At 47.5% G+C, this 26,602-nt stretch overlaps 11 protein-coding genes across 11 annotated transcripts; 6 read left to right on the forward strand and 5 right to left on the reverse strand.

Moving 5' to 3' along the window:
• Nucleotides 1–2,340: 2,340 nt before the first annotated feature.
• BDV14DRAFT_193949 (uncharacterized protein) lies at nucleotides 2,341–3,700 on the forward strand (the record flags this gene model as incomplete). The annotated part of the gene is made up of 5 exons (XM_073771854.1): nucleotides 2,341–2,391; nucleotides 2,447–2,591; nucleotides 2,667–2,736; nucleotides 2,776–3,022; nucleotides 3,053–3,700. The coding sequence occupies 5 exons, from the start codon at nucleotides 2,341–2,343 to the stop codon at nucleotides 3,698–3,700; spliced, it is 1,161 nt and encodes a 386-aa protein (XP_073622183.1).
• A 1,086-nt stretch (nucleotides 3,701–4,786) lies between these two features.
• On the forward strand, nucleotides 4,787–6,778 carry BDV14DRAFT_193950 (uncharacterized protein; the record flags this gene model as incomplete). The annotated part of the gene is made up of 8 exons (XM_073771855.1): nucleotides 4,787–5,317; nucleotides 5,507–5,567; nucleotides 5,670–5,781; nucleotides 5,899–6,026; nucleotides 6,114–6,148; nucleotides 6,182–6,203; nucleotides 6,240–6,459; nucleotides 6,757–6,778. The coding sequence occupies 8 exons, from the start codon at nucleotides 4,787–4,789 to the stop codon at nucleotides 6,776–6,778; spliced, it is 1,131 nt and encodes a 376-aa protein (XP_073622184.1).
• Nucleotides 6,779–7,007: 229 nt separating this feature from the next.
• On the reverse strand, nucleotides 7,008–8,843 carry BDV14DRAFT_193951 (major facilitator superfamily domain-containing protein; the record flags this gene model as incomplete). Its single annotated transcript, XM_073771856.1, has 8 exons — nucleotides 7,008–7,068; nucleotides 7,289–7,654; nucleotides 7,747–7,805; nucleotides 7,857–7,958; nucleotides 8,058–8,259; nucleotides 8,320–8,465; nucleotides 8,622–8,699; nucleotides 8,805–8,843. 8 exons carry the CDS (start codon nucleotides 8,841–8,843, stop codon nucleotides 7,008–7,010), a joined length of 1,053 nt encoding a protein of 350 aa, XP_073622185.1.
• A 787-nt stretch (nucleotides 8,844–9,630) lies between these two features.
• BDV14DRAFT_193952 (gibberellin 2-oxidase) lies at nucleotides 9,631–10,852 on the forward strand (the record flags this gene model as incomplete). Its single annotated transcript, XM_073771857.1, has 4 exons — nucleotides 9,631–9,858; nucleotides 9,901–10,014; nucleotides 10,070–10,499; nucleotides 10,545–10,852. 4 exons carry the CDS (start codon nucleotides 9,631–9,633, stop codon nucleotides 10,850–10,852), a joined length of 1,080 nt encoding a protein of 359 aa, XP_073622186.1.
• A 335-nt stretch (nucleotides 10,853–11,187) lies between these two features.
• BDV14DRAFT_205893 (uncharacterized protein) lies at nucleotides 11,188–11,967 on the forward strand (the record flags this gene model as incomplete). The annotated part of the gene is made up of 1 exon (XM_073774814.1): nucleotides 11,188–11,967. The coding sequence occupies one exon, from the start codon at nucleotides 11,188–11,190 to the stop codon at nucleotides 11,965–11,967; it is 780 nt and encodes a 259-aa protein (XP_073622187.1).
• Nucleotides 11,968–13,201: 1,234 nt separating this feature from the next.
• On the forward strand, nucleotides 13,202–13,813 carry BDV14DRAFT_205894 (glycoside hydrolase family 16 protein; the record flags this gene model as incomplete). The annotated part of the gene is made up of 1 exon (XM_073774815.1): nucleotides 13,202–13,813. One exon carries the CDS (start codon nucleotides 13,202–13,204, stop codon nucleotides 13,811–13,813), a length of 612 nt encoding a protein of 203 aa, XP_073622188.1.
• A 379-nt stretch (nucleotides 13,814–14,192) lies between these two features.
• On the reverse strand, nucleotides 14,193–17,608 carry BDV14DRAFT_206966 (cytochrome P450; the record flags this gene model as incomplete). The annotated part of the gene is made up of 12 exons (XM_073775045.1): nucleotides 17,380–17,608; nucleotides 17,296–17,331; nucleotides 17,069–17,244; nucleotides 17,005–17,017; nucleotides 16,684–16,857; nucleotides 16,363–16,641; nucleotides 16,137–16,236; nucleotides 15,778–16,103; nucleotides 15,357–15,738; nucleotides 15,160–15,320; nucleotides 14,499–15,095; nucleotides 14,193–14,468 (listed from the first exon to the last, which is right to left on the reverse strand). The coding sequence occupies exons 1-12, from the start codon at nucleotides 17,521–17,523 to the stop codon at nucleotides 14,193–14,195; spliced, it is 2,664 nt and encodes an 887-aa protein (XP_073622189.1). The 5' UTR covers nucleotides 17,524–17,608.
• Nucleotides 17,609–18,892: 1,284 nt separating this feature from the next.
• BDV14DRAFT_206968 (cutinase) lies at nucleotides 18,893–19,737 on the forward strand (the record flags this gene model as incomplete). Its single annotated transcript, XM_073775046.1, has 3 exons — nucleotides 18,893–19,216; nucleotides 19,279–19,458; nucleotides 19,516–19,737. 3 exons carry the CDS (start codon nucleotides 18,893–18,895, stop codon nucleotides 19,684–19,686), a joined length of 675 nt encoding a protein of 224 aa, XP_073622190.1. The 3' UTR covers nucleotides 19,687–19,737.
• Nucleotides 19,738–19,867: 130 nt separating this feature from the next.
• BDV14DRAFT_206970 (Zn(II)2Cys6 transcription factor domain-containing protein) lies at nucleotides 19,868–21,575 on the reverse strand (the record flags this gene model as incomplete). The annotated part of the gene is made up of 6 exons (XM_073775047.1): nucleotides 19,868–19,963; nucleotides 20,014–20,699; nucleotides 20,820–21,061; nucleotides 21,137–21,366; nucleotides 21,431–21,448; nucleotides 21,519–21,575. 6 exons carry the CDS (start codon nucleotides 21,573–21,575, stop codon nucleotides 19,868–19,870), a joined length of 1,329 nt encoding a protein of 442 aa, XP_073622191.1.
• Nucleotides 21,576–21,914: 339 nt separating this feature from the next.
• On the reverse strand, nucleotides 21,915–23,632 carry BDV14DRAFT_193958 (uncharacterized protein; the record flags this gene model as incomplete). The annotated part of the gene is made up of 9 exons (XM_073771858.1): nucleotides 21,915–21,942; nucleotides 21,989–22,217; nucleotides 22,294–22,435; nucleotides 22,478–22,523; nucleotides 22,690–22,841; nucleotides 22,941–23,066; nucleotides 23,178–23,331; nucleotides 23,365–23,438; nucleotides 23,510–23,632. The coding sequence occupies 9 exons, from the start codon at nucleotides 23,630–23,632 to the stop codon at nucleotides 21,915–21,917; spliced, it is 1,074 nt and encodes a 357-aa protein (XP_073622192.1).
• Nucleotides 23,633–24,192: 560 nt separating this feature from the next.
• On the reverse strand, nucleotides 24,193–26,078 carry BDV14DRAFT_206971 (uncharacterized protein; the record flags this gene model as incomplete). The annotated part of the gene is made up of 9 exons (XM_073775048.1): nucleotides 24,193–24,653; nucleotides 24,713–24,953; nucleotides 25,009–25,035; nucleotides 25,072–25,125; nucleotides 25,159–25,161; nucleotides 25,198–25,419; nucleotides 25,567–25,706; nucleotides 25,754–25,962; nucleotides 26,056–26,078. The coding sequence occupies 9 exons, from the start codon at nucleotides 26,076–26,078 to the stop codon at nucleotides 24,193–24,195; spliced, it is 1,380 nt and encodes a 459-aa protein (XP_073622193.1).
• Between the last annotated feature and the right edge of the window lie 524 nt (nucleotides 26,079–26,602).

Below are 26,602 nucleotides of genomic sequence, written 5' to 3' on the forward strand. Positions count from 1 at the left end.
ATGGTCCACAAGGAGTCCTTCATGCGCGATTACAAGAGTGGTGGAGTGGGTGTCTTTTGCTCGCCTCTCCTACTTTCTGCCATCTTTGCTGTCTCTTCGCGGTTTTTAAATTGCCTCAAGGTTTATTTTAACCCTACTAACCCTTACTTAGCAGGCAATGCATTTGCCAAACAAGCCAAAATACTTCTTTTATACAAGTGTAAGGCGCCTACCACGACGACCGTACAAGCCGCTTGTTTGTTGTCTCTGCGATGGATGTTGGAGAATAAAGAGTCAATGGGCTGGCTCTATATGGGTATCCAAACCCTGATGCCCCAGTGTTTTCAGTCCTGTCTTTCTTACTTTACTAGGGATGGCCACGAGAATGGCGTATAACTTAGGACTCAACCTCGACTGCACTGACTAGGTGACATCTAGGATGATTATAGAACAAGACGCTGAGGTTAGAAGGATAACCTGGTGGGGATGCTACAAGCTGGACAAGTTTGTCTTCTCTATACTGGAACTGTATCAGGGCTTTACTTACATCTCATTCTTTTTCTGCGCTGGAAAGACTCTACTGCCTTGGACTTGGTCGTCCTGGTACCACCAGACCCTCCAATATTGTAAGTCAATGTTAAATAAGTAAAGAATCCAACTTTTACTTACATTAGATTACAGACATGTAGGAAGCCACAGATGGAGGAAGTGGTCAAATTTGAACCCTGGGTACCATGTGACAAGCGTGATGAGTCTCTCCTTGGTGCCCATGCTAGAACCATTAGCGCGATGCGCTACTCCTGTGACCATCTAAGTTTAATATCAGGCCCTCTCAAGACAATGTCAGAGTCGCTCCTGCCCTCTGCCGCGTAATCCAACTAATATCTCCTTTTAAATATAGCTACGCACTAGATAGTAAACTTTTAAAATCAGACGCCAAACGGGTTGTAACTAAGGCTGATGTGGCATTTAATACATTCTACAATGGTTTACCCAGTCATCTCTGGTTGCCTCCCTCATCTCAAGTGCCTGCACTTCCTCACATTTATTAGCTACAGTAAGTCACTAATCCCTGGTTATTCATTCACTATTATAGGGTACTTGGGTCTAAGGTCAAGCAGCATCTAGTTCCATGTCTTTCAGATCCAATTGCATAGGCTGTTTATTTGACACTCTTATATGTCATTGTCAGGCGCTGGGAACATCAAGATTAAACCCGACGCCTACCTGAAGGCGTGCCGTAGCTCTGCCACCATAATTGCATGGATACTACACACGTATCAGTGCCACTACAACTTGGTCAGTCCTGAAAATCTAGATACAACACCTAAGTGGCTTTAATAGCTAACCTTGATTTAAACTGCAGCGCTTGACTCTGGTTGTGACTATTATAAATACATTTAGTGCAGCTGTAATCCACTTGATAGATGCGACATCCCAGGATCATGAAATCCAGAGGTTAGCGCTTTGCAGTCTGCATATATGTGTACCCGCCTTGGAAGTTATGGCCATAGCCTGGATGTGGAGTCAACGAGTATTGCGCGCCATAAGACTTCTTGCACAGGAGTAGCTAATTCCCCAGGCCATGGCGCTTGCCATAATAAAGAGAAAAGGTCATCCCCAGTCGTCTACCAAATCCAATGCCTTATTAAAGGAGCTAGAGGGAAATCCCGCCAGTAGTAGGTCACCTCCAGTTGTCATACCCTCTAGATTAGACCAGGTTTTAGAGGTCAATGTAAAAGTGATATCAGCAGTGCCGGAGAACATTAATTTCAGTGCTCAGCTACCGTTATATAAAGAGACTGGCACTTATCCATGCTTGGATGGCGGCTGGCTGTTCAACGTGGATGCAGTTGGACAGCTTAGCGGGGAGTTTAATACTATAGGACGCTCAGATCCATGGTTCGCCAGCACATGGACAGATTAATTCTTTGTAGAACACTGGCCAGAAAGCTCTTAGCACACGAGTAGGCTTCATTATAGTGGGAAATGGGAAGAATAGAAATGTTAAATTATAATATTCTTAGCTTGTTTGTGCAGCTTTTTATCCAAAAAAAAAGGCAGAAGAGCAATATCCCATATTTACTCTGGATAAGTCCTATTTTTAAACTCCCAATTAATCTAATAAGTGTTAAACTTATCTCACTGTTTATTAGAGATAAGCCCCAGACTGCCTGACTCGCACTGATACCGGATGGGCATTATCCACCAAGAAACCCTTACTATTGGCTTACTTTATTGATACAGATTGCAATCCAATGAACTGCTTGTACACCTTTAATATAAATAAGAGGCTCGTCCAGGAACTCAATCGCGTTCCCTTAGACTCGGTCATTAAAGCCGCCTTACCTAGACACGACCATGGCCGAAAAAAGACGACGGGGCAAGTCTATCTTGAGATATAACTTTCTTGTATATTTATTTAATTCCCTGCATATCAAGCGTTCTTTACTAAAGTATCCAACAGATTATTGCTTTTGCAACATTTGGAAGCATTGCATATGGATACTCTTTAGCAATTATTGGCTTAACACTAGGCCAGCCATCTTTTCTTTCTTACTTTAACCTGGACACCGCGAGCAATTCAGCTGCATTACAAGGCGCAATTAATAGTCTTTTTCAGGCAGGAGGCCTCTTTGGGACGCTTTTATTTGGCTATCTCGCTAATTAACTGGGCCGATGCAAAGCCATTATTATTAGAACTATTTTTGCCACAATTAAAGGTGTCCTGCAAGCAGGATCCATGCACATTGCCATGTTTCTTGTTTCCTAATTTATTGCTGGCTTTGGTATTAGAGGACTAGTAATATTAGTCCCTTTATGGCAAAGTAAAGTCGCCCCTCCCCATAGTCATGGTCTTCTTGTTGGCTTGCACGGTGTATCAATTCTCTTTGGCTATTCACTCTCTGCCTGGGTTGGGTATGGTTTCTACTTTGTGGATGTTGCCAGCGCACAGTGGAGGCCCCCCCTTGCTCTGCAGTGTTTCCCACCACTAATTCTTGGTATTGGCATTCTTTGGATCCCAGAGTCACCACGCTGGCTTGTTAAGAAAGGTTAGCTAGCCAAGGTAAAGGCTACTCTTGAGAGGATATACCATAACCCTAGTAATCCGTCCAGTAATAATACTAAACGTGAGTTCAACCTGATTTGCACACAGTTAGAGGCTGAGCGTGGTCTCACCTCCTCCTGGTCCTCTCTGTTAACAGTGCCTTATTACCGTCGACGGACCCTGATTGGGTTCATCACTCTGCTTGCTGGTCAGCTAACAGGCACCTCTGTAATCAATAACTACGGGCCGACTTTGTACAAATCTCTCGGCCACAACGATGCAGCAAGCTTAGCCCTGTCCGCCGGATGGCTGACCGAGGGTATTATCTGCAACATCTTCAACGCTTTCCTGCTGGACTACGTTGGCCGCAAGTGGCTGATGACCAGTGGCCTAGTTGGCTGCGCAGTATCTCTCCTTGGAGCAGCTACCATGGTTGCTCTGTACGGCGGCACCTCCAACCAAACAGGTCTTTCAGTGGGTGTTTTTTTTCTCTATCTGCATTTAACCTTCTACGCCACCTGCATGGACGCATCCACCTACGTCTTTGCATCAGAGATCTGGCCCACGCACCTTCGCGCTAAAGGGTTTGCTGTCTCTTGTGCTGGCCTTTTTGTCAGATCGCTCACCTTACTAGAGGCGGCGCCGACAGCCTTTGACACCATTGGCTACTGATTCTATCTCATCATAATGGCGTTCACCATTATCTGTGCCATTATCTTTGTGGTGTTTTTCCCCGAAACCAAGGGTCTGATGCTGGAGGAGATTGCCTTGAAATTCGACGACCAGGTTGTGGTCAGCTCCAGGGAGGTTGAAATCCTCGGAGACTTTGAGCCTACGGAGAAGATTGAAGATAAAGCTTGACCGGGTGTGGTAGTCCTCAGTCAGGAGGGTCTGCGTTGGAGTTTATGGTTCTTGATTAGTGTTTAATTGTTTATACCTGTCTTTTGTCCCTTATAGTGATTCTCGTAAGACCACTTATTTAGCAAAATCACGAGACCAGTGAGATCTGTATAATTCTAGATGCTATTATCAGGTATGCAAAGCACTTTCCCTCAAGCCAGCCATGCCGCCACCGGAAAATCTCGAGTCTCTCCAGCGTACAATCTTACAGCCAGTCATACAGTCCTAATAGTGGGTAGTCAGAGAACAACATTAGTTGTTAGCAACTGCATTACATTTTGGCTGTTTTAAAGGCAAGTATTAGTCCTACAGGGACAAGGCCAGCGAAGAGTAGGTTTAGTATGAGTGGTAATATCAGGTTGGTGACTAGGAAATATCCCTAATACAAAGGGCTATCAGATGTCATGATTTTGGACTTTCGTTATGTAGCTATTTATTTAATTGAATTCTAATGACCTTAATCAAGAACCTTCGTTCACTTCGGATATTCTAACGTTGTGGATTGGGTGGGAAATGCCTTCCACGTTCTACACGAGGGTGTACTAATCATATGCCGGGGAACGTGACTATGCAAGAATATATATCAAAGATACACTCGCAGTTGTTAACCAAAGACTCAGTACAAGGACATAAAATTGACTGTCTCGAGAGAGAAGTGATCTTCAAGAGTCCTTCCGATCAATGTCAAGTGCCTGAGTCAGAATATATAAAATCATTGGCTGGGACTCGCCACCGCATCAAGATGACATCTTCAGCCCATGGTTCCTGACCTCTAATCTCATATCTCATTATAATAATCCACCCTCCATCTTTGATCAGATTGATCTTATCGCATATGCCAAACACAGAGATACAGATATGCCCCGCGTGTCTGCAGCCCAAGAATACTACAACCTGGGCTCCTTCTCTCGCCGCGTCACCACAAACAGCCCAGACGCGCAAATATGGTTTGACAGAGGATTAACATGGGTATATTCATTTAACCATGAAGCAGCGGTCTATTGCTTTGAGCAGGCTATCACCCACGATAAGACCTGTGCAATGGCTTACTGGGGTCTCGCGTACGCAGTCGGGCCAAATTACAACAAGCCGTGGGACCACTTCGATCAATCTGACCTGTCGCGATCTGTGAAATGGGGATACGTGGCAAGCCGGACAGCCAAGAAGAAAGCCATAATTGGAACTGTGGAGGCTTGGGAAAATGCTATTATAGATGCAATGCTGTGTCGCTTTAATCAACGCAAACCTTTAATCAGTCCCGAGGTGAGACTTTTAACGTTGAGCCGGCGATATGCAGTTGCGATGCAGCGCGTTTATAAAACCCTTGGACGAGACAATATTAAGATCGCGGTGTTGTTCGCTGATGCGTTAATAAATATCACCCCTTGGGTGCTGTAGGATCTGACTACAGGCCTGCCTGCGCCCAATGCGCTGATGTTACTGGTAAAGAAGGTGCTTAAGCGGGCTCTTGCACTGCCAGGAGCATATACCCATCCAGGATTATTATATTTATATATTTACTATATGGAGATGTCGCCGACTCTATAACTAGGCTTTTATATGGCTGATTGCCTGCAGGACCTTATTCTAGACAGAGGGCACATCCATTATATGCCTACCCATCTTGACATTCTAGCAGGTGAATGGGAGCAATTAATTAAATTAAATTACAAAGCTACTTTAGCTAATAATAAATACCTTGCTTGAACTAGTCTATACAACCTATACACCTTTTATAGAGTATATAACTACCACTCACTTATCTACACCGCCATGTTTACCAGCCAGTTGCAGACCGCCCTTAACACCGTGACACACATGGAGAATTCCATTCCTAAAGATGTCCTTTGCATGTAGTCTCCGCCAATAGCTGCATGATTAGAAAACTTTCTGGCTACGTGGTTCCACATTATAATTCACTTTGGTATGTGGAACAATCTCATACATGCAGAGCTACCCCATGATTAGAGATTATACTGTGTCACGACGGCTATAGCCCATTACGCGAAAGGCCTCGCCTTTGCCACTATGGGAAATATTAATATGGCAATTAAAGAACAGGATTTCTTTTACAAGACGCGTGCCCTGGTTCTGCCAAGTCGCCGAGCGTACAATTGCAGAGCAAGCGAGACACTCTCTATCACATCTGCAATGTTAAATGGGGAGATTGCTTACTAAAAGGAAGAGTTTGGTACTGCCTGGAAATATCTTTGTCGCTTGGTAAAGCTTGATGATGACCTCCCCTATAGTGAGCCTTGGGCATGGATGCAACCTAGTTAACATGCTTATGCTGCGCTTCTACTTGAACAAGGACATGTGGAACAAGCGGCAACAGAGTATCGCGCGGACTTGGGTTTTAATGACACACTAATTCGACCAAGACGACATCCAAAGAATGTCTGGGCACTGCAGGGCTATCACGAATGCCTGAGGAGGGTGGGCAGGGACGCCGAGGCGAGGGAAATTGAGCCGGACCTACGACATGCCCTCGACGCTGCAGAGGTTCCTATAAGAGCATCCTGTTTCTGTCGGTTGAATCCTTCTAATGACCATGCTGTGGATTTGAAGGAGTGCTGTAGGGACAGCCGATTATAGATTTCGTATGTGGGCAGTTCACCGGTAAAGAATCACACCACCGGTACCCAATTCGACATGCGTATTTCAACCCAAAAACCTTTGAAAAGGCCACTATAATCAAGACGCAAGTCGCCAGCGTTCGTACTGAGACTCCGCTGGCGGAACCTAGGGGCCTGGTAAATGTTAAGCCCTCATACGAAGGACCTCATCCTGCCAAAACTCTGGCAGATTCCTAGACGAACCCAATAAAGGCTCGTCATGTCTGCTGAGTGAGCTTTTGGTCTCACAGACGGCACTTCATATTGGGCCAGACCTCAATTGAACCGGCCACCTTCCGGGTAACAAATATACGGCGGAAGGGGTAATGGGCGGACACCTACTCAGGGGGAAGGAACGACAACCATCGCGCCTTCCCTTCAGGGCCCAGAATGTGATTTATAAGCAATGCTCACCCGAGAAAGGAGCGATCGATGGTAGGCATTCTTCGGAGGGAAGGTACGACTTAGTGACTGTCGGGGATGCTATCGAGAGATGGTGCGATGGAGGCGCGGATATGCACACACCTCGGCAGATGCGTAGCATACGCTCTACTGTTCTAACATCACTGACTGCTGTGCCAAATTCAGCGCTGATTTTGAATTACTCTTATCTCACAGGGAGTACTGGGCGGAGTACCTGTACTTGACTGCCCTGACTCCATGCAGGCATGACCAGTGTCAAACCTTACTTTCTCCCATCTTCTCCCCTTCCTCGACGTTTTCGGCATCCTCACTCTCCCCTAACCTAGCATCAAGAGCCTCACTCTCTTTCATGACCTTCTGATCCTTCCTTTTAATTAAAATCCAACTTACCAGCACCCCCGAGATTGTAAAACACAAGAAGCACAAATAAATAATATAGCTCACGCGATACGTCGGCCCAAATCGCGTATTATACACGTGAGGTCCCGCAATTCCACTAAACTGCGCCATTGCATTTATTAACCTGATGCCAATACCTGATGCAACAGTTCCTTCTAGCGCTCTGATTCTCTCAGGCCAGATGACAGGGTACGCAGAGCCCGCGCAGGCTGTTGCGACAATGAGTGCGTGGTACTTCACTATGGGGTTAGTGACGGTTATAAGGATTATATAGCAGATTATTATTATGCTTTTAACTAGAAGGTGTTAGTGGGTTAAGTAGCATGGGAAGGTGGAGAGGCGGGCATACTAGCAACAGCGGTCGTCCATGGTCAAATCCACTTCTTTTGCAGGCAGTAGCCGACTGTGTTCAAGAAAAGGAAGCAAGCAACGTATGGTGGCTAAACATGTCAGTAAAGGGAAGAACACGTGGAAAATGAAAGAGGACGTACAATATTTATCAACTGCGAATTGGCCGTGGTCGTAAATCCCAACTTATAAATTACTGTTGGTAGGGCATAGTTAACGCCAAACCCACCAATTCCATGCCCAATCTAGTAAACTAAGAAGGTATAAACCATTAGACTCTTAAATAGCTCCTTTAGACTCTTCCAACTCTAATTATAATCCTTGCCCAAAGGTGCTGTCTTTACCAGCCTGTTTAACAAATACTCTCTTTCCTTAGGGGTAAGCATCTTTGCCATCTCTAGATAATTAGGAACCCTAAAGAGCACAATAAAAGAAAGAAGAATAGCAGGCAAACCCTTAAGAATAAATAACCACCTCCACCTACTAATGCCACCAACTTGATTTATAAAACTAATTGCATAAGCAAGTAACCCACTAAGTATACTACTTAATTAACCAAGGGAATAGAATATTATAACCTGCCATGGCATCTTACTAGGTTTATACCAAAACACATAATAATATAGCATAGAGGGGTAAAAGCCTGCTTTAGCAAGCCCAATTGCAAACCAAACACACATCATCCCCAGAAAGTTCTGCGCGCCGCCACTGGCCATCGCGCAGATCCCCCATGCAAGAATAAGAATGAACATCTATCTTGAAGGTGTAAACTTCTTAAGCAGAATCATATTTATTAGCTTAAAAAAGAGATAACTATATAAGAATATAGACTAAGACCAAGACCACTAAGATAGAGAGAATCCAAGTTTAGCTTTAATACTATTGCCTTCCTCAAGATTAATAATTACTACATTGGCGTAGTTCCTGCTGTTAATTACATGGAAGATATAGATAAAGGAGTAAAAGCCAACAAGCCAGAAGTTGACCTTTCACATGACGTGCTTCTCAAAGTCGGGGTCATATTAGGGTGGTGTTGAGCGGGATTCCAAGGTTTCGGACAGGGACGGAGAGGGTGGGCTTGACGAAGTAACTTGGGTTTGTCTCTTTTCGGGTGCTGCTTCTGAGGACATATTGCTTCTTGGGGAAGGTCGTTGTCCTCAACCAACAGAATTATTTCTGTCACATTTCGGGCGGTTTATATAGTTATCTTGTTGCTACCATCACCTTTCGGCGTTAAGCTGTGGTATCATGATAGAGGATATCATGACATTAGAGTCGTTTCTTCATGCAGAGTAATCTTTAGTTGCCTCTAAATTGCCTTTAAGCATGCTTCTTGCTTATTATGGCTCGATTTGCATATTGCTCATTGGAAACGAGAATTGTGACATTTCCAATCCTGTTATTCGCCGTCTTGCTGGACCCCTGATGATAGTGCTAGGGTAGCTTCTTTGCACGTTTCTACATCCTAGGGATTTAGGCGTATGACTCTTAGTCTAGCCTTTCAGTCAGAATCTCGAATACATGTATTCAAGACCTTTTCAATCATCCAAGTAAACCAAGGTTTGAACCAAGAACTTGAACTTCTTGTATCTCTTGGGTATCTCGGCCAGACCCCTGTATGGCCATCCATCACGCAATCCACGACAAGAATGAGAATGACAGAAACCCCGCTTCCTGTGATACTAAACATGTTTAATCTCCAACTCTGCGCCAAATGCATGACTCGCATGGATAAAACGCGTCAAATGCGGAGTTAAGCCGGGTGGCTGATGGAGGGGTAGGGTGCGGTATATAAGTATTGTTTGTCATGGACATGGTAGATTGCAAAGCTCTGGGCATAGATTCTTAGAACATCCAAGCTGCCTAGCTTAGGAATACTTAATAGAATCCCTTAGTTGATCAGGATAGGTATTGACCATGGCCCCCTTAGCTGTCCAGGAACCCTCCATCGCCCCTATCCCAGTCAAGGCATGGAATCGTCCCTCTCCAACCTTGGAGAACCTTGACTGGGCTCCTCTGGCAAATATTGACCTTTCTCGGTTTGATGAACCCGGCGGCAAAGAGGCCCTTGTAAAACAGCTCTACGACGCCATCACACGCGTCGGTTTCTGGGTCGTCACAGGCCACGGTATTGACAATAAGCGCGTCCTGCATTAGTTCAGTTTTGGCAATGTATTCTTTAAACAGCCACTTGAAGAGAAACGGTTCTTCCCTTGTAACTTTGCAGAGGGAGAATATTTCGGGTACCACAAGAATAAGCGGTGGATTGGCGATACCAGGGTTAAGAATAATGTTAAGATGGTACTCCCCCCTTTCAGATCTCTGGGCCATGGACTACGTCGCTGATGTGATACAGTTGAACATTCCCAAGGACATCCCTGCCTGGAAAGACGTTCCGCGCCATCAAATTGTACAGGAGCACTACGACGAAATCGCCTCGTTCCACAGAGACCTCTTCAACAAAGTCGCGCGGAAGCTGTTCGTCCTCATGTCCATCATCCTAGAACTCCCCGAGAACTTCCTCGCCGACGCACACGACTACGAGAAGAGATCTGACGACCACCTCCGGTACATGATCTACAACGTCCGGACCCAGGACGAGTGGGATAGAGCCCAGGGATATACCAAGGGCGGACATACGGACTTCGGTAGTCTAACCCTCCTCTTCTCGCAGCATGTTGCTGGATTGCAAATTCGCACGCCCGAGGGAGATTGGAAGTGGGTTAAGCCTGTTGAGGGCGGAATTACGTGCAATGCGGCGGATACGTTGAGCTTTTTGACCAAAGGTATGCTTCCTTTCCTTTGGTAGAGGAGCTGGCTAAAGAATGTAGGCTTCATCAAATCTACCATCCACCGCGTCGTCACACCACCTAAAGACCAGATTGATATCGCTCGTCTGGGGCTTCTGTACTTTGTTCGACCGGGTGATAGTACCATCATGAAGCCGGTGCCCTCGCCGCTGCTTGACAGACTGGGTCTGCTTACGGAAGAGGACAAGGATGCCAGTATCCCTGCACCAACGGGAACAGAGTACGTTCGGGCAAGAGTCAAGGATGTGCATCACAAGAAGGTCATTGATCGCAGAGAGAACACACAGTTTGAGTTCAAGGGGTTGAAGGTAGACAACTATTACGCTTGATTAGTTGTATATAGCTAGAGGCTCTAAGCCGACGAGAAAATACCCAGCGGCCTCATGGCACAATTTGACTCCGGACATTATTAGTCCAATTTGCATATTTACGGGCCAATTAGTCCTCGTCTTCAGATTACCCACTGAACGAAGACCCCTAAATACTGATTTCTCTATAGTCTTTCAGAATCCGCCAGCCAGAAATCAACGAGATGGGGAACGTCTACGTCGAGTCCAAGCAACAAGGCAAACTATCGGGGGAGAGTGTTTTCCCACCTTCGGTCGTCTGTCGCGAGACAGATACTCCTTAAACTAAGGCCGACTACCTCCGAGATGCTTCGGACATGGCCGAGGAAATCGCAGCGCAGCCTAACCACCGCATCATGGACCTCAACAAGATCCAGGATACCGAGGGCTTCAAAGACGAAGCGTACGATGCAGCCGTCAACGATGCAGGAGGGCACGGTGTGACGGTATTCGACGCCCCCTGGCGGGATGTATCGAACATGGTCGATCCAGGTGATCTTCGGGTGAAGCTGAGATTCAGCTCCTTCAAGTGTATTCGATCCCAGGTGGGAGAGCACGGCAGAGACGAGGTGTACTTTGTAAACACGGCAGGCAGCGACCGAGTAATTGGGGAATCCAAGGCGACACCCGAGGTTGGTGCCCTTGAACAGGGCGATTACAGGCGGTTGGACTGGCCATTCTTCGAGGGTCGTGTTCTATCCTCTGTCGTAGGTCATCTGGAAGCATGGGAGGCAGATCAGAGTACCTCCTCGTTCTACGAGATGATGCATGGTCTTGAAACAAGAGGCGATCTCTGCGGCCATGCGTCTAAGATTGCCGACATGTTGCCGGGAGCACAGAAAGCCGCCCTTGTGCTGACCGTGGTCGAGCAAGCACTGAAGCTCGTTGCTTGGTTGCAGGATTGCTTCCGCAATGGGGACGACTATATCTGGAAGCAGGAGTTCTCGTTCACTCGCCACGGCCTCAATGAGATACTTTCAAGCCCGGTTGTGAGGTGTACCTTGAATTTGACGTTGGTCGACAAGGGAGTGACTTGTGGAAAGAGGGTGCTTACGGCCTCTGGATTTCAAGGGTCCTGTACTCCAACTCTGCTGTAGAGGGCCATGGAAAGCATCTCTCACTTTCAGGAACCCAATGGGTAGACAGCCCAGGACGCCAATCTACACCCATTATTGAGTAGCCCTAGCAGAATTCAAGGGAAAGCTGTTCGGTTTAGTGGCTTCGCCTCAAGGGCACTGGCTGACGACCGCGGCGTTTAACGGGAGTTCCTGGAGCAATCTCGCAGAGTCTAGTTCGATCAAGCTCTTTTCACGTCCCGGGGTGACTGTCCACAATGACAAAATGTTCATGATCTACAGGGATGAAGATCTCCGTCTATGAGTCATAGTCTCCGATAATGGATATGACTGGTCGCAATTGGCTCTTCTGGCAGTCAGGACAGAGCCAGGTCTGGCATTGACCAGCTGGCACGGAAAGCTCTACGCCTTCCATCGCGGCACGGGTGAAGGAGGGCCAATCTTCGTCATTCGTCCGTGGACGAATCGCAATGGGGCACCTGGAGTAATTGGCGCTCTGAGCGAACAACCTGGTCCAGCTGCATGCGTGTTCAATGACCAGATATTTTACGCGTACGTGCATTAGAGGGGGGATATGGTGGTTAAGGTATGGAAAGACGGTCACATCAAGACCAGCAAGTTTGGTGAACGCAACTTCGGTCTACTCTGGGGCCTCGCGGCGTTCAATGGAAAGTTGTGGTGCGCTTGGTACAAGGACAATAGGTCAGAGGCATTTATCATCTCAAGCTGGAGTGGATCGGGCAGTTGGAGCCACATTGAGCTGAATGGCTTGTCGTGCTTGACTGATCCAAATCTGGCAGTCTACAGGGGCGGGCTGCACACCGTTTACGCTGAGTCGAAGCCTTGAACAGGGGTACGAGTTGGCCTCCAGAGAGGTGGCGTATATAAGTGAATCTATTAGGATACAAATTTCATATAGGAACCTGGGTAGCTATGGTGCTACTCCAAATCCTCCTGCAAAATATGTGTCTGACCGAGTAAGAAACTTGTCCGGATGTCTCAGATCTCCGGAATATGAGGTGAATTGTGTCTCATAGGGGCCTGGCGCTACTCTAGTCAAAGCCTGGGTCATTCCCAAGGTAGGTAGAGTAGACCATGGCCTGCCAACTGTACATCTGTTTCACCCTCAAACGCCATCCTGCAAGTAGCGCAGCAGCAGATATATTAACCGGTGTCTTGGACCCCGCGCTGACATTGTATATTAACCAAGAACAAGCCCCTCAAAGCAGATATCGAGAAGAAAAAAAACTCAACCATGCATCTCTCCATCGTGTCCATCACATTACTATCAACACGAGTCCTCTGCCGCTCCCCAATACCCGCTCACCCCCCTCTCGCCCGCCGCACCACAACCGACATCCCAGCGGACTCATTCACCTCTTTCTCCACATACTGGAACTACCTGTACCCCTGGGGCGATACACACAATGGCGGCGCCCAGATGGACTCGAACCACGTCAGTGTGGCCGACGGCATCCTAACACTAACCGCCGTACCCATAACTGGCGAAGAAGACCCAATATATTACCTCTCTGGCACAGTCCACGCAAAGCAAACATTCACCGTCTCCGCGGGCGGCGGATACGACATCTCCGCTGAATTCATTGCCCCCGTCGAGAAGGGGACATGGCCTGCCTTCTGGCTGAATGCAGCAACCGGGTGGCCGCCCGAGATTGATATCGCGGAGTGGAAGGGCACCAGGCAGATCTTATTTAACACGTTTAATACGAGTGATGAGGTCAGTGCTTTGGACGTGGACTATCCATCTCCAGAGGACTGGCATTCTGTGCGTGCGGAGATTCAAGATGAGAATGGGGCTGATGTTTCTATTAGGTTTTGGCTGGACGGGGAGCTTGTTACCACTTAGTATGCAAGGGATTATATTGGGCGGGGGTTAAGGCTGTAGGTTTTGCATGTTTAAGTTAATGTTTATAGTATACCTTGCTAACTAAGGTTGCAGGATTATTAATTATTAAACTAAAGGGTCTTCTAGGTCGCCGGGTCCTACTAAGACAACCACATTCCAGGTTCGGAATGTTAAGGTCGTCAGCCAGAATCCGTAGACTATCTACGGGCGATTCGTGTTGCATGATGTCTAGTTAGTCCTAGGCAACGCCGAGACTATTCAACACTGGATATTGTAGCGATCATATTTGTCAACGTACCAGCTTGCAGCTCTATATATAACTCCAATCTATCTGTATATTCAACGAAACCAACCATTAAACCCACCCCTGGACATATCACTAATCAAAAACATCCATCACATAACGAACATTCCTCTGCGCCTCCATCCACTTCTCCGCACTATCAACGCCCAAACCGCCCCCATCAACCTCCTCACCCTCTCTCTCCCGTCTGGCCATCTCATCACGGAATATATCCAGGATCGCACCCTTGACTAAATCCGCCACACCCCTAGACCCACAAACAAAGACCTTGGCTCCCTCTTTCCACATCTGCACGACGTCCCGGCGGTCATGCCAGATTCTATCATTGACATGCGCGCAACCTTTGCTTTGCTCAGCGGCACGGCTGAAAGACCATTAGACATTGACAATGCCTTGCTCAGCCCAAGTATCCAACTGTTCCCGATAAAGATCATCCCGTCCCGGCTCGCGGCATCCAAAGAACAGAATTGCTGGCGCAAGGTTCTTTCCTTGCTCCTTTAAAGCCTCCCGCTCCTGCAAGAACCCGCAGAAGGGCGCAATACCCATTCCGGCCGCGATGCATATCATGGGTGTATTCTCGACATCATCAGGCATACTAAACCCCGCGGCAGATTTGCGGACTGTTACTTGAAGGATATTGCCCTTTTGCAGAGAGTCAAGGTAAGAGGTAGCGACGCCGAGATGACGGGGTCCGTCTGCTCTAGACCGCGATGGTGAATCAAGGACCAAGATGCTGATTGTTGCGTGGTTGGAGTTTACAAGGGGTAAGGAGGAGATAGAATATTGGTGCATGCGCATCAAGGGGAGCATTAGGAGGAAGGATCCTAGGGGTAGATCAATGCCTGGGTATTGCTCTAGGATGTCGAGCGCTAAAACACCCTTGTTAAGTATTTCATCTATATATGTCTCGCTGGCGAGCTTTTGGAGGGTTGCTTTTGTTTCGGCGTCTTTGCTAAGGTCGGCCATGGTTTGTAGGTCCTAAAGGTGGTCAGTCAAATGTTCACCAGCAGAAACCACGCAGCGCCTGGTAATTTAGACTTACCTTGCGTGTAGCAGGCTGCAAGAGCTCAATATAAGTGCTCAGAATATCATTCGCTGCCACAGGTCCATTAGTAGGCAAGGCAGTTGTTGGCCCCGAAGCAGCGATCTTGATCTGCACATCCCAAGCCAGCTTAAAGTGGCGCATTGCGCGACGCACAGTTTCTTATAGGTTAATAGGTAGAATAGCGAGGTAGTCACCAGTGGTATATGTCATGCCCTCTAGTAGACGAATCTCAAGGTGCTTCTTGCGGCGTTCTATTTTGGCCTCGCTAGTGAGGAGTCTAGTATCCACAACCATGGCCTCGCCGACGTCCTGGCGAAGAGCTTGGGTTCGAGAGTTTGAAACAGTCACGTCTATACCCGCTGCAGTGCTAGACAATGACGACTTCCTCTGCGCCTCTTCGCTTCCTGCGTACTGCGCGACAAGCCGTGGCCATAGCGAGTTGTCAGCCCAGGTTTCAAACATGGAGAACATCTCGTCAGAAGATGCATTGGCAAGACCAAGCTTGGTTATATGCTGTCCTCCCAGTTTCTCGAGTCGGTCATTAACAAGCCTAGGAATTTGGTGGAAAGTCAAGGCCTATTCCTTGTTACCGCAGCCGAACAGGGCAAATAAGACGTCCTTAAGCGGAGTTTCACTCAGATCCAGATTCTCAAGCCAGGAAACAAACTGCTTCGTGTTATCTGGAGGCTGGCCCTTATACGAGGATGTGACAATAACGACTGGCTGGTTCTTGGGAAGGGCAGCCTTGCCGCTGTCAAGACCATTAAACTGCACAATCTGGAAGCCCTTTCCTGAGGCATCTGCTGCAAGACGCCGCGCTAGTGTTTTACATGTTCCGCTGTTTAAGCCATAGAGAATAGTTAATGGGACACCAGTAGAGGATTGTCCGTCCATTGTTAATAACACGTTATCTTGAGCTGTAGCTGCCGCCGCAAGACCAGCTAGTCAGCGCTCGAGCGTTGTCGGCGTCAGACCATGGCGTAAACGTGCCTTCATGTACAGATCCTTCGGCTTGATTGTCAGGGTCTGCTTGTATTCAAGTTTGTAATTGGGATCCAGCAAAAACTTGAAATTCTAGAGAAGCATGGCCATGACCAAGAGCGCCTCCTGCCAGGCAAAGGGGCAACTAATGCAAGCTCGCATACCATTGCCAAAAGGCTTCCACAAGTTTAGATGTTCCTTCTGGCACGGGTTAAACACGTCATCCGCCATCCTCTCTGGCTTGAATTCGCGGGCGTTGTCGCCGTAGATCTCGGGGTCAAGATGGGATTTTGCAAGCAGATTAACAATGGTCTCTCCAGCCTTAACAGGGTATTTTCCTGCAAGGACAGTATCCTTAAAGGCTTTAATAGTAAACAACAGAATCATCATGTTAAGGCATAGGGTCTTGTGGAGAATACTATTAATGTAGGGCAACTTTAACAAGTGAGCTACTTTAATAACCCCCTGTCCAACAACCTCATCCACCTCCTGTTGTGCCTTGTGGTACGTTTCCGGGTGCGTAAGTAATTAATAGAAAACAAATAAAAGAAGACCAGACATAGTCTCATGGCCTGCAATAAGGAAGGTAATAAGGTTATCCATAATACTCTTATTAGTCATCTTTAATCCAGTCTTTAAGTCAATTCCGCGCAGCATAGCATCAAGGAGATTATTATAATTGCTCTTCCCAGCCTTACGCGCCTTAAGCACCTGCTAAGCCATGCTTTAAAGCACAGCAATGTTAGCCTTAAACTTCTAATCACGACCTTGGTAGAAAGCTGCTGGCAGTGGAAGCCGCCATGACTTCTTGCCAGCTTCTATAAGGAAATCGCCCATGGCCTTGATAAATAGGTGCATCACGGGCGAATAGTAACTATTAAATTAGTAGCCCATTAAGCAAAGGGCAAGAGTGTCCAGTGTCAACCGCGTGAAGTCATTAGTGACCATGATGGGCTCGTCGGGGCCATATCGCGCCCATTTAAGGGCCAGCTGGCTGGCGATGTCGTGCATTTTATTAAACATGCCGTGGATGGAGAGAGGTCCAAAGGCGGGCATTAGGACATGGTGGGCAATTTCCCAATTGACCTTGCCCATTTTTGCCTTTGGATGTTAGAGTCTCTAGTCTGTAAAAAGGGAACTTGGGTTGCATACTGTAAACAGTCCATTGTGGACTCCGTCCCGAACGTGCTGCCAAAGTCAGCATTCTGTACGCCACTGATACTATGTTCTACTCACCACCAACACAGAGTTAACCAACTTCTTAAAGCACTTCTTATTACATGTTTTATTAACCAGCGCATGCGTTAAAACAATAACAACTGACTGACCAGGAAAGCGCAACCAATAAATCTTACCAAGCTCCTTAGCTAAACCAACCATCAACCCTAATAGGAACTCCTAATTAATAGCACTAATATTGCCAAGCAACAGCAAGCCTTTGGGCTCCGGGATATCTGATTCTGCCATCTTGTGTGGATGTAGAAGATAGTCACTAATTAACAGCGTCCAGGAGGGCGCGGTTAAGTATAAAGATCTTGTCAATCAGGCGCATAAGCCATGATTAGATGGTAATGCACGGCCTTGATGCACTGGGGACACCAAGTGGTGGAGTCCAAGTGCGAAAATATTATATAATCAAGGACCTTTTACCTGAACTGGACGGACACCAGGCCTTGTGCCGAGGTTGATTACAAACGAGTGCAACGTTCTTGTCAGTTGCGTCCAACGGCGTGTCCGAGCAGGCAGCTTGATATCAGTTGATACAAGTAATCGGCCATGGGAACAGAGGTGTATCACATGAAATATGACAGCAGTTCGTCAGTTGTTCTGCTGCCTGCGTTGATGCCCTGAACATGCTAATTTTATCTTGATACTCTATCCGCTAGTCCTTGTTGGGGGATGCCTCGGCACAGTTGAGATGACATCATCATGCGCTGGCCGAGATCAGCTGACTTATCACGTGCAGCATTAGACCATGCTGGACACCTCAGGCACCAAGGATACTCTTCCGAAGACTGACAGTCATCTGCGTTCCCCCCTGTATACCTTACTTTGGATAGAGGTTGGTAGGTTTTATTGTTGATTCGCTTCACTGAAGGTCTTGCAAGACGCATTGGTGCTGCCGTCAAGTGACTGGGCATCACTGCCCTTCCAATACTGCCCTTGTATCTCGATATATATCTTCGTGTATCTCCCTCTTTGCCGTCTTTGCCCAGGCCCACTTGCCTGGAACCTATTCGCAGATCCAGAGTCTGGAATCGAAGAGTCCGTAGAAACTCATCTACTTCTTCATCTCTCTCCAAGTGATTATCAGACCGTCTCTGGTTATTCTGGAACTGATCTGCGCCGTAATCAATCCGACACGGAGGGCCAGTCTGACAGCCAAAATGACACGAAACGTGGCTGATTTAGCCTGTTCATTTACCCCACAGCCGCAAGGTTAATTCGATTGGCCGTCTTGAAAGGGGTAAGATCGTAAGAAAGCTTGTGCCAACAAGTTTCAGCCTGGAATATTCTGCAACAACCTTGCCGTCAAAGTTTCATACTGCCTGTCAACATCTGACAGGCGTCTCCGCGTTATTCAACCCGTTTCAACTCTCAGCCTTGACGGCTAAAGTCGAGACAATGTCTCTGCCTTCCTTTGGCCCGTGTTGAGAACACGTTATAAAGCCACATTGTCCCCGGACATTACTCGCTACTAAACAAGTCCACAACTTGAATACTCCTGCACCGCTACCACATAATCACGATGTATCTGAAAGTCGCAACTCTCGCCTTTATCAGCCAGGCCCTGGCCCAAAGCTGTCCCGACATCCACGTATTCGGCGCTCGCGAGACAAGCGTATCTGCCGGCTTCGGCTCATCCACCACGGTTGTCAATGCCATTCTGAACGCTTACTCCGGAGCAACCTCAGAGGCAATCGATTATCCCGCCTGTGGAGGCCAATCATCCTGCGGTGGCGTCAGCTACAGCGCCTCCATATCCGCTGGTATCAATGCCGTAGCGTCGGCCGTCAACTCGTTTAATACGCAGTGTCCCGATACGAGGTTGGTGCTTGTTGGGTATTCTCAGGTACGTCTCTTGGATATATGATACACTACATGGATATCCACTAATAAGGACCTGCTATCCAGGGCGGCGAAATCTTTAACACAGCCCTTTGCGGCGGCGGCGTTCCAAATCAAGGCGTTATAAACACTGCCGTCCGTCTTTCCTCATCCGCCGTTGAGATGGTCAAAGCAGCGATATTTATGGGTGATCCGCTCTACGTCGCTGGGCTGTCTTATAATGTTGGGACCTGTACCGCTGGAGGGGTGAGTCCTTTTTTCTTTATTGGTTCTAAGTTATGTCTTTGCTAACAATGGCAATAGTTCAACGCTCGTCCGTCTGGCTTTAGCTGCCCCTCAGCAAGCAAGATTCAGTCTTACTGTGACTCACCCGACCCTTACTGCTGTAATGGGAATGATGCTGCCACCCATCAAGGGTATGGCTCGGAGTACGGATCGGACGCGCTGCAGTTTGTTCAGAGTCTGTTGGGATAGACCACAATGGAGCGAGCTAGCATGTTACCAAAGAAATTGGTTGCGACTGGCATTAAGTACTCAATGGAATGGTCTTATTCCATGAATCAATCAGTCTTGCTCTCTCGTGTGCTCGCTGCGTAGTGATCTCGTTACATAGGTCAATCCCAACAACAACAAATCCTGAACCTAACGATAAATCTTAACTCTGATAATCACCACCACTCTGCAGCATGGTCCCCGCCCAAATGAGAACTTGCCACCCGGCCATGGTCTGGCTCGAGACATCATGCTTCTCCTATCAAGCTTTAGCACATACCGGGCCGTCCTGGTCTTGAAATACCTTACCCTTGACAAAACACTCGCCAGCCCAATCCCCATATTCTCACCAATCCAAGCAAGACATCCCCTCGCATAGTTTTGATAATACGGAGGTACAAGTGGAGTATGAGAAAGAACATATAATGGATTAAGCAGGAATAATCCACCGACGTGCCTTCCCACGGGTACCTGACCAGTACGTGACACTGCAGAGGCAACATACTCCTCCGGGCTGTTGGCAAGATGAAATGGAATTAAGGCAACCATGTCTCCAATTAAAATCCACGCATGGTTCTCCCACTTAAAGAGCGTCTGCCCATTGCGGAAATCACATCGTGGAGCTAAGCAGATGAGAACATCTAGTAGGCTCAGGTATGTTACGCGGTAAGTGTTCATGACGGCCGCGGTGTAACTGGTGGAGTAGGAGTGGACTGGTCCAGGCGCGACATAAGCACAGAGCGAGGCATCAGCGTCTGCTTGTGTGATGTGGCCTATAACCTTTAAGTCCCAGGCAGTGTTTTTCTCTGCAGATTCCCAACGCGAGAATTGGTTCTTCATGGTGAATGCCTTGGCAATGGCTTTGTGCAGGTCTGTCCATGATGCTAAGGGGTCTTGGAGGATAGTGGTGGCGCGTTCAAGAAGGGACTGGCATTTTGCAAGAATAGGGTCTAGGTCTTTGACAGATTTGCTTGAGGCGGGGGCCCATATAACACCTAATGTAGGTTAAGCCTGCGCTTGTCAGCACCAAGTGAAAGTCTAAAAAGATAAAGGAGAAAATACCTCCAAGCCACTCTTTAATATTAGAGGGTTCGCAATTTGGAAAGACTAAATACTTGCAAAGAAGTTAAAACATGAGTTCGGGCCCATTAACACGGCACAGAAATCTTGGCTATGAGCGCTTTGCTCCGGAATTGGGTAATCCCCACTAGTAATAATAACCTTATACAAACCAAGCAGAATGGCAGTTACCAAGACTTTAAGAGTCGGGCCAGAAGATCTGCAAGATTGCATTAGGCTGGGGAAGGACTCCAAGAGCAAGGTATATTGCGTCCTAGCCCAACCGAGTAGATCCGGTCTTTTGCGTTCGGTCCCCAGGGTTGCCCAGCCCACTATTTAAGTTGCCTGCACGACGGGCGATGCAGGTTGGGACTTGAAAAGCAGAGAGGGCAAGCCATTCAGGAACCCGTGAGATATAGCTCCATTGATCGGGTGGGCTACGTATTGCTCTAGGAACAATTTGACAGCAGAATCTGTAGATGGAATGTCACTAATAGGTACCGGCGGCGCTATGGGAGGAGCAACATGGTGATGAAAGACCAGTTGGTCAGGGCTCCTATATCCCAAACAGGATATGCCAGCCTTTCTACACCTTTCACAGGTCTGAGAGTAGAATATTAGTATGACGACTGGCCATAGCAGTGGGCCGAAATAGGAGCACTCTGACCGGACGACCCTCATCACACTGCAGGAAGGTTAGCGGCCGAGGTGGATTCAGCGACAGCATTTCTGGGAATGAGCGAGGAGATCCCAACCTTCTTCTTCCTCCGCCTGCAGGTCTCGCAGCCTCGCGATGCACCGTAGTTTACCATTGCAGAAAGGCTGGAGATGATGAAGGACAGATTGAGGGATGGGGGCCAAATCAGTAGCTGAATCAATATGATACTCCAGCTCGGTCATGTGACGTCCGTCGACGAGGGCTACGGGTGGCTCATTTATAGCGTATAATTTACAAACCAGAACTGTGAACTCAGCTCTGATGATGTATACAAAGACTTGCACAACCTAGGCATGGCATGCAAAGGTATGTTATCAGGTATTTGTGCCAGCCTCCGCCTATTGGTGGTATCAGGCAAAGCCCCAGAAACACAGTGTGCAACCGCTCAAAGCCCTAATCCGGGACCACGGCCCATACCACGTAAAGTCCACTTCTAGATCCGCGTAAACATACTTCTCTCCCTTAAATTTGCCCCAAAGGAATACAACAAATACAGCCCAAGAACACAAAGCAAACTCAAAACTTGCCAGCAGCGTGACGCCCCCTGAAATCCCAATGCCCTTAAATATTGGTGTTGTAAATGAAATTGCCAAGCTAGCAAGAAGACTTATAGCGAGTGCATTCGCTGCAAATAGCAAGGCGGTGTAGTGGGGGTATGTAAATGGTAAATACATGAATATGGCTTGCGTGATGATCAATATGCTGTACATGCTTATTGTGATGCCAAGGAGGTTTACTATTCAGTGGATGGCGGGGTCGGAAGTCGATGCTAGAAAGCGTCAGTTTTGACCGTGGCCCGTCCAAATTGGTACTATCTTGTGTATAGGTAAACGCATTAAAAACAAAAAGACCGATGGGGATTAACCAAGTTGCAAGCAACCCCGGCCGAAGTTGTGCCTCTGGCGGGATGACATTGTACTTCCCCAAGTGCCGCGGCGCAAGAAAGTAAAAGTACTAGCAGACAAACGCAACTGCTACCACAGGGCCACAGAGAACAGAAAGGAATGTAAGTCCCTGCTTCCCTGTGCTAAAGCCATATATACTATTATAAACAAGCAGAAATAATTTAAAGAATAACTAATAAACTTTGTATATAAGGGCTATATAAAAGGTTAAGAAAAACATGGTCTGGGTCAAGCGTATTAATCCTTTAGGGCTTGATAAGGGCATTAAATGCTATTTCTTGCTGGTGTATCTGCGCCTGTTACATTCTGGACTTGGGCTTTAGATCAGCATGGCCTGATAGTGCCGGAAGACCCTGAGCTTGTCTGTGCAGGATACTATTAGATGAGGTTTCGGGCATGGCCAGGGGCATGAATATTATAATTAAACTGGAGAGCGAGAGGAGTTCCCAGGGGCTCTAATGCTACCCTTTGGCTTTAACTGCGTAACTGGCAATAATATGGCTGAGGGCTTCATGGGTTAGTAAAGGATCCTCCAATGTATTCCACAAACATACTGGGGCTAGTGTTCCTCCTCCACCCCAGAGCGCAATAATATAGGGCATGGCTTCTGCAATGTACACGTCTGTGTACCTGGAACCTGCTGTAGCAAGGCACGGCGAGCTAAAGAATTCTATTAGGAACTTGAGAGCCAGTATTCCACTAATGTTATTGACTAGGGACATTGGGGCGCAGAGAATCACAGACATGATAGAGGTTGTAATATACGGAAAGATTCAATCAATGGCAGGAACCTCTGAGAGAGGCGCCCACAGCAATGGGCTGATGCTGTAGGCGAAAATATACATGAACAGGCCGAGCGATGCAACAACGCTGCTGATGCTGTAGCTTTTGATAAATTGGGTGTTACCAGCAGTATAAAGCGATGAGCCAATTGAGAGGGCGAAACTGTATGCAAATAATAGCAGAGCAGTCAATAACTTCTTTCCAACCGACCAGTGGTAGGGGTTGTCCGAGGGGTCGGGGCCGTACCACCCCACGGCGACAATAGGATCCTCGTTGATTTATTCTCGGAACCTCGACCTGCATCGTCAGTTAAGGGCGACGAGCCGGTCCTCGATTCAACCAAGTCCAAGTATCTGGCAGGTAACCCAAATCCTGGCTGTTCTTCGGGGTAGCGGGCTGCTTTTTGACCGGTGGCTAATCGCAGGCATTGACCTAAAAGCGCTTCACGTATGATATCCCACATATTTGAGTAGCAGAAACGGGTGCATTGTGAGAAAGGAATATGCGGAAGAGAGACTGTTGCAGGTTTTGGACTTTCAACATCCACTCCCCTGGATGCAATTCGGGCTATAAAGCCTGGGATAGGAGCCCGGCTACATAGGGGCTACGCCGGTTTTGGGAAAGCTTTGGCTAGAATCCCGCGGCTCAATGATGCTCTGCTAGTTTAGTGTGGGTTTGGACTTCAAATTTACTTGGGGCCTATCCGGAGTTAGCAGCCTACTGAGTAGTGTGTTGGGGAGGTCAAGGAAGGGAAGCGAGGTGATGCTCGGTGCCAGCTTGAAGGATAGGAAGTAGCATGAGTACGACACTGTGCTACCAACGAATTTTCTCAACATTCAAGATGACCTCTATGATGCCAGAAGGCCCAATTAAAAACGGGAGAATACGTTCATTCATAATGCATAACAGTAAGTAGGAGTAGGCGGATTATTCAAACTTCCCAACCTCGGAAGGCTCGAGCGGCCATTCCGACGCTCTGTCTTTTGAGGACAGCACTTGCCCTAACAACCAAGTCAACGCCCCTCAAGCAACCTCCTTAACCCCATCCTTCCTTACCTCCCCAATCTCCGGAACATGTCCCTCATCCGCAAATGCCTGATTACCAAACAACGCCGCAATCTCCTCAAGACTATGGTTCGCAGTCTCCACATAATAAAAGTAAACCAGCCCCGCAGAAAAGAGACAGAACCCGGCAATAACAAGGTAAAAGTATCCGCCAATCCCGGCAAATGCATCAGGGGAAACCATGCCAATAATAAAGTTAAAGATCCAGTTACTTGTTGTTGCGAGGGCCATGCCTTTGCTCCGGCCTTGGAGGGGGAAGATTTTAGCGGGTAGGAGCCAGGGCATTGGGCCCCAGGTGAAACCATAACAGATGTTGTATAGCATGACAAAGGCATATTGGGCGTTGGCTTTTATGGCGATGTCGATGTTTGCTTCTATTATTGCGCAGACTATGCCAAGAAGGATGGCCATTCCAAAGCCTGTGATTTAATAAATTAGCATATATTCCCAAAACAAATGGTTTTTAGGGCTGAAGTACCTCCAAGAATGAGCAGTGGCTTTCTTCCCCAGCTATTAGCCAACCACCAGGTCACCACAGTAGCAGCAGTGTATGGAATAGCGTTGGCAGTGGTATAGAGCAGAGACTTTCTGTTGTCAAAGCCAGCAGAGGCAAGTGTACTTGGGAGGTAGAAAGAGATAATGTTAATTCCATTAAGCTGGGCGAACATTTGCACAGTAATACCGACAATCGTACGCTTGCGATATCGGGTAAACATTTCCTAAGGAAAGAGATTGTCAGACTTATTTCAAGCAGGGAAAGGTTAGGGTACTCACAGTCCATGTGGACTTTCCAAGGTTCGTCTCGTAGATGACGGCTTCTTAAATCTCCAGGAAAACATGCTGGACGTGCTCCACTGTCGTATCGCCATTAGCATGAAGATCGGCCACAGTCTAAAGACTCTCCTGCATGAACCCATTCTTCACCAACTAACAGGGTGTCTCAGGAATATAAAAGGACATGACCAGTAGGATAAAAGCAAGCCCGACTTGAACAATAAATGGACCCTGCCAGGACATCTTCTCAGGTAAAAGGAAATTAAATCCATAGTCCACCCAGCAAGACAACATGTAACCAGCAATGGACATTGTATATTTAATACCAACCATGAGACCACGGTGGTGAGGAGCGGCGATTTCAGTTTGGATAATAGGGACGGTCATAGACAGGAAGCCAACAGCAATACCCTAGATGGTGTGACTGGCAATGAAAATAGCAAAGTCAGGGGCAAACATCTGGATGAAGCCGCTGAAGAAGTAGATAAAGCCTCCAATGCAGATAGTCTTCTTCCGACCAATAATGTCGCCAAGACGCCCAGCGATGAGGGCGCCAACAGCAGCAGCAGCTTGTAGACAGGCAACAGAGATACCGGTGATGGATGGGTCGACAGCGGCGGTTGACCCGTCGGCACCACCGTAGTCCTTAAAGAATCGAGAGATGAAAACGGGGTTGACCAGGAGGCCAGACATAATACCTAAAAAGTCAGTATGAGGGGCCTGGGGGGAGTCGTTGAAGTCGTACTAGAGTTATATCCAAACAAGGCATCACCAAGCCCTCCAAAGAAACCAGTCGTATACAACAACATTTTACCCTTAAACCAGTACCTGGCAGATATAGTCTTAGGCTTCAGTGTTTTCTCAAGCCAGCTCTGCTGCTCAGTGACTTGGTTCACCACAGCGCGAGCACGCTGCTCAACAGTGCCGATGGGAGCACTCTCCTGCAAAGATACTCTGGCAGCACTTATAATTGCAAATATGTAGATTCCAAAGGATGCAAATGTTGTGGTAGACACTTAAACTGGGTCCTCGTGGCCCTTTTTCTACCCCAGAGCGGCCGCCAACAACATCCCGTGGGGAATCCCCAACTTCTCCAAGTTTGCGATGGGCGTCTCGGAAGAGACTCGGGATATAGTAGCGAACGCTCCACAATGTGTGCCTTGTGATCGAACGGGTTTTGATATACACGGAATCAGCCAATGACCATTGACTGTGGGGGTAGTTCTTGGGCACAAGCCAATGTTTGCCCTAAATAATGTCGCCAGCCAAGCAGAAATGGGACCATACTGTCGGTTCCGCAGGGAGTCGACTCGGTTCCGACCCCATTATACAGTTCTACGTCAAAAGTATCTACCAGCGTACCCCGCAACGCGAAAATATATAAATGCTTCTGCGTCTTCCATTGGCCACTACAACTGCATTTTCTATCAGTCGCACTTCTTAAAATATGCAAATTAGAGCTTGAATTCTGGCGATTCTAATAGTATTATTTACAAGCGCTTAATACTTTGTATACCACCCCTTTGCAGCAATGACAGCCTTAACATGCCATGGCATTGACTTAATTAACTTGTTAAAATAATCCTGCAATATC

This window comes from Aspergillus stella-maris (genome assembly GCF_047715825.1).
Source record: "Aspergillus stella-maris strain CBS 113639 unplaced genomic scaffold BDV14scaffold_109, whole genome shotgun sequence".
NCBI classification, from domain to species: domain Eukaryota; kingdom Fungi; phylum Ascomycota; class Eurotiomycetes; order Eurotiales; family Aspergillaceae; genus Aspergillus; species Aspergillus stella-maris.